This window comes from Oncorhynchus kisutch, linkage group LG8 (genome assembly GCF_002021735.2).
Source record: "Oncorhynchus kisutch isolate 150728-3 linkage group LG8, Okis_V2, whole genome shotgun sequence".
Taxonomy (NCBI): Eukaryota; Metazoa; Chordata; class Actinopteri; order Salmoniformes; family Salmonidae; genus Oncorhynchus; species Oncorhynchus kisutch.
Window position 1 is genome coordinate 9,189,160 of NC_034181.2, and position 9,839 is coordinate 9,198,998.

General features: G+C 40.0%; 2 protein-coding genes across 3 annotated transcripts in view; both read right to left on the reverse strand.

Moving 5' to 3' along the window:
* Positions 1-5,249: 5,249 nt before the first annotated feature.
* The window catches only part of LOC109896216 (perforin-1-like), a 34,604-nt gene continuing 30,014 nt past the window's right edge, over positions 5,250-9,839 (reverse strand). Inside the window, exon 5 of the mRNA XM_031829644.1 lies at positions 5,250-5,370. The gene's annotated coding sequence lies outside the window, so the exon portion shown is untranslated. The remainder of the gene's footprint in view (positions 5,371-9,839) is intronic.
* The window catches only part of LOC116374808 (protein C2-DOMAIN ABA-RELATED 1-like), a 5,041-nt gene continuing 451 nt past the window's right edge, over positions 5,250-9,839 (reverse strand). Inside the window, exons 1-4 of one of the 2 annotated variants that reach the window (XM_031829645.1) lie at positions 6,863-6,963; positions 6,160-6,322; positions 5,644-5,760; positions 5,250-5,518 (exon numbers count right to left, since the gene is read on the reverse strand). In XM_031829645.1, the coding sequence (XP_031685505.1) occupies positions 5,387-5,518; positions 5,644-5,760; positions 6,160-6,312 (402 nt within the window). In that variant the 5' untranslated portion in view covers positions 6,313-6,322; positions 6,863-6,963 and the 3' untranslated portion in view covers positions 5,250-5,386. Of the gene's footprint in view, positions 5,519-5,643; positions 5,761-6,159; positions 6,323-6,862; positions 6,964-9,839 lie in introns of those variants that run through there. The other variant, XM_031829646.1, reaches the window with a different exon arrangement.

Sequence of the window (9,839 nt, forward strand, 5' to 3'; positions counted from 1 at the left end):
ATAATGTAGAATAATAGTGAAGACATCAAAACTATGACATGACACATATGGAATCATGTAGTAACCAAAAAAGTGTTAAACAAATAAAAAATATATTTAAAGTAGCCACCCTTTGTCTTGATGACAGCTTAGCACACTCTAAGCATTCTCTCAACAAGCTTCACCTGCAATGCTTTTCCAACAGTCTTGAAGGAGTTCTCACATATGCGGGGCCCTTGTTGGCTGCTTTCCTTCACTCTGCGATCAAACTCATCCCATACCATCTCAACTGGGTTGAAGTCGGGTGATTGTGGAGGCCAGGTCATCTGATCCAGCACTCAATCACTCTCCTTCTTGGTCAAATAGCTCTTACATAGCCTGGAGGTGTGTTTGGGGTCATTGTCCTGTTGAAAATAAATGATAGTCCCACTAAGCGCAAACCAGATAGGATGGCGTATCTCTGCAGAAGCCACTCTTTATATGTTAATTGCTGAATCTCAGTTTGCCATGTTGGTATTATGGTTTTGTTTTGTTAGCTTAGGAAAATATGTGGTACATTCTTGGTGTATTATATTTCTTAACCACAAGGGTTTGACGTTGAGTCATTTTTCAGGTTCATTTGATATATTTCAATGCTAAAATGGATGACAGTTTATTCTGATGTTGTGAATATGAGATTACACATGGAAACACATTTATTTGTATTATAGTAAATTAGGAATTATTAGAAATGGTTAAATCCACTATACTATCACAATGACTTTGATAGACATTTCAATTGTTATTTTCTTAGTATATTATACAGCAGAATTATGGAGAATTGCTGTGGTAGTGCTAATTATATCCCGTTGACTACTCATCATTCATCCATACTGTGTGTGTATTGCAGCTTTGGAAATAAATGAACTATCCATCCATTACTCCTTCCTGTGTTGACTAACTGACCTGGGGGACAGGACCAGGAAAGTCACACTCTGGTAATCCATGACTGTGCCTTGAATTCGAAATACATCACAGACAGTGTCACCAGCAAGCACCTCCACAACCATCACACCTCCTCCTCCATGCTTCATGGTGGGAACCACACATGCAGAGATCATCCATTCACCTACTCTGCATCTCACAAAGACATGGCGGTTGGACCAAAGGACAGGTTTCCACCGGTCTATTGTCCATTGCCCAAGTTTCATGGCCCAAGGGCTGTCAGGTTTTTAATGACCACACTGATTATCCAATGGGCTGTCAGGTTTTTAATGACCACACTGATTATCCAATGGGCTGTCAGGTTTTTAATGACCACACTGATTATCCAATGGGCTGTCAGGATTTTAATGACCACACTGATTATCCAATGGGCTGTCAGGTTTTTAATTACCACACTGATTATCCAATGGGATGTCACGTTTTCAATGACCACACTGATTATCCAAGGGCCTGTCACGTTTTTAATGACCACACTGATTATCTAATGGGCTGTCACATTTTGACCACACTGATTATCCAATGGGCTGTCACGTTATTAATGACAACACTGTGATTGCCCAATGGTCTGTCACCTTGTTAATGACCACACTGTGGGTCATTAATAACTACCTGTCATGTTACCTGTCACCTTCATAATGACCACACCGTGGGTCATTAATAACATTAATAACTACCTTGCTTGAATGATGTCAAATTCATGCTTTTCATGCTTTTCTCCTTCCATAAACCAACAGCTGTTTCAAAGGGGGTGAGGTGGAGTTTAAAACACACACTAGAACCTGAAAGGATACTCTTGTGAATCCTCTGCTGAAGTAGGTCATCAAGGAGGAGAGCAGACTCCTCCTTTACTGACTAATAAATTAACACTCTACTCAACCTCTCAACCACTCATTAGTTTCCCTGTCACTGACATACATTTTATTCACTGGGAGATTCTCATTTGGCCAAAAGTCTGTCCTCTCCTCGACTCCTCTGTCCTCCTCTGTAAGTCGTTCTGAATAAGAACGTCTGCTGAATGACTAAACTGTAAATGTAATGCTCTGCTCTCAGCTGTTTTCCTGTTCAAGAACATCCATTAGATAGTCAACAGAAACTATCTGTTGTTGGAAAGCAGTCTCTAGTTCGGAGGTGCTTTGTGGACACGGGCCCTGATCTAGACCCGTCTTCATGAAGAGTGTTCATAACAGTTTGACTAATTAGATCATATTGAAGCAGATTGTTCTGGACTGGGAAAACCTGATCCTAGATCAGCACTCTTAATCTGAGACACTATGAATAAGGGACATGTAATGCCAGGGGTGTAATCGAGAAACAGAGAGTTCAGGGTAGCGCTACTTTTAATTCACCACACAGGTGAAACCGACGCCAACCCAAACGAATGCCCCAAAAACACGGGGAACTAAACAGTCCAGAAAATACACACATACACGGACAACCGTGACCTACAGTCGTGCACAAATGTACAAACAGAATAATCCCGCACACCCAGCAGGCGGGCCGGCTGGATAATAAAGCCCAACCAATAAACCTAATTAAATACAGGTGTAACTAATAAACAGACAAGGGGGAAAAAAGGATCAGTGGCAGCTAGTTGGCCGGTGACGACGACCGCCGAGCGCCACCAGAACAGGAAGGGGAGCCACCTTCGGTAGGAGTCGTGACAGGACAGGTCTCCCCTGATCTGAGACACTATGAATAAGGGACAGGTCTCCCCTGATCTGAGACACTATGAATAAGGGACAGGTCTCCCCTGATCTGAAAGCAGTGGTGGAAAAAGTACTCAGTTGTCATACTTGAACAAAAGTAAAGATACCTTAATATATAATGACTGAAGTAAAAGAGAAAGTCACCCAGTAAAATACTACTTGAGTAAAAGTCTGAAGGTCTTTGGTTTAAAATATACTTATTTATCAAAAGTAAATGTCATTTCTGAAATATACTTAAGTATCAAAAGTATAAATAATTTCTTATTCCTTATATCAAGCCAACCAGACGGACGGTACAATATATATTTACTTTTGTTTTTGGGATAAACAGCACACTCCAAAACTCAGACATCATTTACAAATAAAGCATTTGTCTTTAGTGAGTTTGCCAGAGCAGAGGCAGTGGGGAAAAGTTCTCTTCATAAGTGTGTGAAGTTGACCATTTCCATGTGCTGCTAAGCATTCAACATTTCATCAGTACTTTGGGGTGTCAGGGAAAATGTATGGAGTAAAAAATGCATTATGTTATTTGGGAATCAAATCAAATCAAATTTTATTGGTCACACACACATGTTTAGCAGATGTTAATGCAAGTGTAGCGAAATGCTTGTGCTTCTAATTCCGACCGTGCAGTAATAACTAACAAGTAATCTAACAATTTCACAACAACTACCTTATACACACACAAGTGTAAAGGAATGATTAAGAATATGTGCATATAAATATATGGATGAGCGATGGCTGAACGGCATAGGCAAGATGCAGTAGATGGTATAGAGTACAGTATATACATGTGAGATGAGTAATGTATGGTATGTAAACATTATATAAAGTGGCATTGTTGACGAGTGATATATTTATTACATCCAATTATAAATTATTAAAGTGCCTGGAGATTGAGTCTGTATGTTGGCAACAGCCACTGAATGTAGTGATAGCTGTTTAACAGTCTGATGGCCTTGAGATAGAAGCTGTTTTTCAGTCTCTCTGTCCCAGCTTTGATGGACCTGTACTGACCTCGCCTTCTAGATGAACACGGGGTGAACAGGCAGTGGCTCGGGTGGTTGTTGTCCTTGACTGTCTTTTTGGCCTTCCTGTGACATCGGGTGGTGTAGGTGTCCTGGAGGGCAGGTAGTTTGCCCCCGGTGATGCGTTGTGCAGACCTCACTACCCTCTGGAGAGCCTTATGGTTGTGGGCGGTGATACAGCCCGACAGGATGCTCTCGATTGTGCATCTGTACAAGTTTGTGAGTGTTTTGGGTGACAAGTCAAATTTCTTCAGCCTCCTGAGGTTGAAGAGGCGCTGTTGCACCTTCACCACGCCGTCTGTGTGGGTAGACCGTTTCAGTGTAGTTAAATTAAAGTAAAACAAATATGAATAGTGAAGTACAGTACAGATGCTCAAAAAAACGACTTAAGGAGTAGGAGAAGTACTTTAAAGTATTTTTTACTCCTGCATTTTTACACGTCTGCAGTTCTACTACTCTGAGAAGTAGGTTTGGCCTAGTGACACAGTGGCCAGCAATAATGACACAACGGCCAGTAATAGTGACACAACGGCCAGTAGGCTAAACAGTTTGCATGTGTTCGATGAGGAATTATATCATAGCAATGAGTGCAACATAGCGGTTATAATATGACATTGATGGCAAAATGTTTCAACTAGTAAAACATAATAAACCTGGACCATGGACTTGCAGCATTCGGTCAGGACTCCTGCCACATAAGTGAGGGAAAATGCTCATACACTGAACAGAGAAACAGGCTACAGACAGTAACCTAACCATAATGCATCCATGAATGTAACGCAGTAGCCTGTGACACAGCACAGGCAATGACAAAGATCATTAGCATTACAAGTTACTACCATCATATACAGCTCTGGTGGAAAATTAATAGACCACTCCAAATTAGGAGACCACTCTTAATTTATTCCACAGCTGTATTAATGTAGCCTACTGGTACACTAATGATAGTGAGCATGATAGAAGCAGCAGCAACACTAGAGCTTCAGGTGCTCCTGCAGAACGTGGAGATGGTCAGTTCAGAGTCAGACTCAGACCAGGAACCTTCAGGTACAACTGAAGAGCACAAACCTAAACATGTAGTTTATGATTTTAATTCATATGTGCTTTATTTATGAGATTATCAGTAGGACTGTAATCAGGGGCAATACCTTGTACATTTGTATGTGCTACGATAGGAATATACTTAGAGAGTTTGAGGGTGCACCCATAGCCATACATTAAACAAATGTTTGTATTTTGTAATGTGGATAACATTCTTCCCAGATAAACATAGTGCCAAATTTCTAACTAGTTTGGTACCCGTTGCATCAACAAATAGGGTTAGCCTACAAAATTAGCAATCTGGTGGTTTGCATGAACAGGGTGGCCTGGGATGGAGTCAAATTCCCAGCCTGAATTGTTTCAGTCCGCCCCTGGGGGGCGTGATACACCCAAAAGGGCCACATCGTGACACTGTAAAAGGTAAATGTTGATTGGTAAAAAAAAAAGCTTTGACATAAGAGCTCATCTTCTAAGAGAAATCCTAAAACAATTCAGAAACATGAAGCCAGTCTGAGACCATCTTGCCGTAAAGCACGTTGTTTTAATTGATGCTATAAGGAAGTGAATACACGAGAGAAAGGGTGAGAACCAATCAGACACAAGGTCACAAAGGTCATAGGTTACATTCTAACCATAATACTGTTCCATCTAGTGACTGTAGCTGTAGGTGTAGTAGACGGTGCTCATCTTCAGCTGGCAGATCTCAGTATGTGTTCCTGGGCAGATGGTGGTGCTGCAGGTTCCCATGTAGCGATCTGGTCCGATGACATCATCCCACACCTAATCATAATAACAATAGTAAAAATCACCATGATAATCTTCTTCCTCCTCGTCATCATAATAGGGAGTTACATAGTGATTTTCCAGTGCTCAAAACACTTTGCATAGTAAGGTGGGAAACTCACCTGCAGCGTCAGGACAGAGTTGGGAAGGATGTTAACAAAGTTGAACTGGTCGGGCCAAGTGGGGTTGGCCTGTTTCTTCAGAATGCTGCTCTTGCCATGAGATGAGCCGCACCACACCTGAGGAAGAGAATGTTGTCAATAGACTATTAAATTATTATGCATTAAATAGTAAATTGTTAACGTATGAGGAACCAGTATATGTACATTATAATTAATTCATTCATTCATTCGATTGTTCGTTCATTACTTCATCTAACAAGTAAATAGCCAATCACTGACATTATCATATTCACACGTTACTGTAGGCTACTTGATATTTAAACAAATGACAGCTGACTGTCTACTGTTTACTGTTTGATTATTGCTGTCTCTCTGTCCTTCTGTGTTATGATGTCTGTCCTGTCTGTAACATCACTGTACTTCTGTTTTATCTCCCCACTTGACAGTTTGTTGTTGTAAATAACAATGTTGCGGTAACTGACTGTTCGGGTTAAAGAAATAAATGAGTAAATTCACCTTGACGTAGGGGTCTGGTTTTGAGAGAAGGCGTCCTTTCAGGTTGGAGGCACGAATATCATACACTCTGATGGGGCCGTCATTCAGGTCACAGTGTACAAGAGCCAGGGTGCATAGCACCAGCAGTCCCAGGTACAGAGAGAGAGAGGCCATGGTACACTGTCTGTGAGAGAGGGGAGGTGACAGGAGGGGAAGATAAACATGTCATAAGAGCTTGAAACTAACACCTCAAACTGTATTCAGAGAGTCAAATTGAGCTGAAAGTTCAGGATATATTATCAGTGTTAAGAGATTAGTCAGTGGAAGAAGAGACGGACAGAGAGAAATAAATTGAAGATGCACAAGAACAATCCTGAATAAGCAGAAATACAGGCTCTTGTTCAATTGGAGATAGTAGCTTTTCAGAAATGTTTGACATCTACACCAGCGCATCCTGGATGGAGGGAGATGACACTTGATACAGAAACTGTAATGGTGTTACACATTCAGTTCTGACAGCAAACCTGGCTGAGAAGTCTTCCAGTGTACTCAACCAAACAGACAATCAATTTCTATATCTGCCAATCTAAAAGCGCTTTTTGGAAAGCCACTCACTGTCTGCAATCGACTGAATCCCAGCCACAGTCTCCAGAGATAAGAACGGTAAGATGGATGCCATAACAAAGAGAGAGGTAGTAGAACAGCACAACAGATCATGTCTTACCTGGATATTCTTGAGCTGTACGTCTGTCTTCTCTAGTCACCCAACTGCTGATGGTCCTTACTGTGCCATCTAGCTGTTTATAAAGATCTCAGCCCCTCCCCCCCACCCACCCACCCACCCACCAGGTGGTATGATGACCCACAAGTGGTATGTAGGACTACTTAACCAATGAGAGCACACCTTATATTACCACGAGACGTATGGAAGCCTATAACTTGTAACAACAAATTCTGATACTATCTGAAATGCTGATTGAACTAATTGTATTCCAGATCATGTCAAAAGGCCAGCCCAGTGAATCAACAGTTAGGTAAGGGAGAGGACATTGCTAAGAGTGGACGTGGTAAATAGTACTGCATACAATCTGTAATTCTTCAGTAATACCATTAATCATTATATACAGTGCATTCAGACCCCTTGACTTTTTCTACATTTTGTTTCTTTACGGCCTTATTCTTAAAATCATTTTAAAAAAAATCTTAGCAATCTACACTCATTACCCCATAATGACAAAGTGGAAACAGATTATTTGACATTTTACCAAATGTATTTAAAACCTTTTGTGACTAGGGGGCAGTATTTTCATTTTTGGAAAAATAACATTCCCGTAGTAAACGGGATATTTTGTCAGGACAAGATGCTAGAATATGCATATACTTGACAGCTTAGGATAGAAAACACTCTAAAGTTTCCAAAACTGTAAAAATATTGTCTGTGAGTATAACAGAACTGATATTGCAGGCGAAAGCCTGAGTAAAATCCAATCCGGAAGTGCCTCATGGTGTTGCTGCAGCTTCCCACCATGTCATCCCAGGTTGGATCCTAAAGATAACTTATTGTAATATAACATAAGGACTTAATTATCACCATGTGGAAATGTTCCCTTTTATATGGACCTTATCCAGTCACCCTGTCATAATTATACCAACCCCTGACACCACATGTAGATTCACAGCTGGCCAGATCTCAGTAATGTCTCTAAACCAAACCTTATATAGTTCTCAGTAATGTCTCCAAACCAAACCTTATATAGTTCTCAGTATGTCTCCAAACCAAACCTTATATAGTTCTCAGTAATGTCTCCAAACCAAACCTTATATACTTCTTAGTAATGTCTCCAAACCAAACCTTATATAGTTCTCAGTAATGTCTCTAAACCAAACTGTATAGGGTTCTCAGTAATGTCTCTAAACCAAACTGTATAGGGTTCTCAGTAATGTCTCTTAACCAAACTGTATAGGGTTCTCAGTAATGTCTCTAAACCAAACTGTATAGGGTTCTCAGTAATGTCTCTAAACCAAACCGTATAGGGTTATCAATGATGTCTCTAAACCAAACCGTATAGGGTTATCAATGATGTCTCTAAACCAAACCGTATAGGGTTATCAATGATGTCTCTAAACCAAACCGTATAGGGTTCTCAATGATATCTCTAAACAAACTGTATAGGGTTCTCAATGATGTCTCTAAACCAAACCGTATAGGCTTCTCAATGATGTCTCTGACCAAACTGTATAGGGTTCTCAATGATGTCTCTAAAACCAAACTGTATAGGGTTCTCAATGATATCTCTAAACCAAACTGTATAGGGTTCTCAATGATGTCTCTAAACCAAACCGTATAGGCTTCTCAATGATGTCTCTAAACCAAACTGTATAGGGTTATCAATGATGTCTCTAAACAAACTGTATAGGGTTCTCAATGATGCCTCTGATACTACCCATCCCGGGTTCGGGAGTGTATATATCAAATGACACTAATTAGCATAACACAACAGACATAATATTACTAGAGAAATATTCCTATTCATGAAATCACAAGTGAAATATATTGAAACACAGCATTAGCCTGTTGTTAATCACCCTGTCATCTAAGATTTTGAAAATATGCTTTACAGGCCAAGCAAGACAAGCATTTGTTTAAGTTATCGATAGCCTAGCATAGCATTATGACTAGCTAGCAGCAGGCAACCTGGTCACGAAATCAGAAAAGCAATCAAATTAAATCGTTTATCTTTGATGAGCTTCGGATGTTTCACTCACGAGACTCCAGTTAGATAGCAAATGTTCCTTTTTTCAAAAATATATTTTTGTTTCTTCACGTTTGGCTGAGAAATTGACCGGAAATTGCGGTCACTACAACGGCTGAAATATATTCCAAATTAGCTCCATAATATCAACAGAAAACATGGCAAACGTTGTTTATAATCAATCCTCAAGGTGTTTTTCAAATATCTATTCGATAATATATCAACCGGGACTGGTGGCTTCTTAGTAGGATAGAGAGAAACAATGGCCGTATTTGTCCTTTACGCACAAAAACACTCTGAGAGACTTCAGCTGACCACTGACGCAATGTTGACGTTCAGGCTCCTTTCTCAAAATAAAAGCCTGAAGCTATGTATTGTGACACTAGACACATTAGGGAAGCCATAGAAAAGGAATCTGGTTGATATCTCATTCACTGCTCAATAGGGACGCATAGGAACGCAGAGCTTTCTAAATAAGAGTCCCTTCCTGATTGGATTTTCTCAGGCTTTCGCCTGCAATATCAGTTTTGTTATACTCACAGACAATATTTTACAGTTTTGGAAACTTTAGAGTTTTTCTATCCTAAGCTGTCAATTATATGCATATTCTATTCATCTTGTCCTGACAAAATAGCTGTTTACTTTGGGGACGTTATTTTTCCAAAAATGAAAATAGTGCCCCCTAGCTTCAAGAGGCATTACATTATCTGATCTGCTGATTATGAACATAGTCCAAACCTTAGAATAACAGAAAGTTATATTAATAACAGGAAGTTATATTAAACTCAGGTTTAATCCTGAAACATGATGAAGTCAGACTGAGAACATCTTGCCGTAAAGCACAATTTAATTTAATTGATGCTATAAGGAAGTGAATACATGAGTGAAATGGTGAGAGAACCAATCAGACACAAGGTCATAAGGTCATAGGTTACAGTCAAATGATCA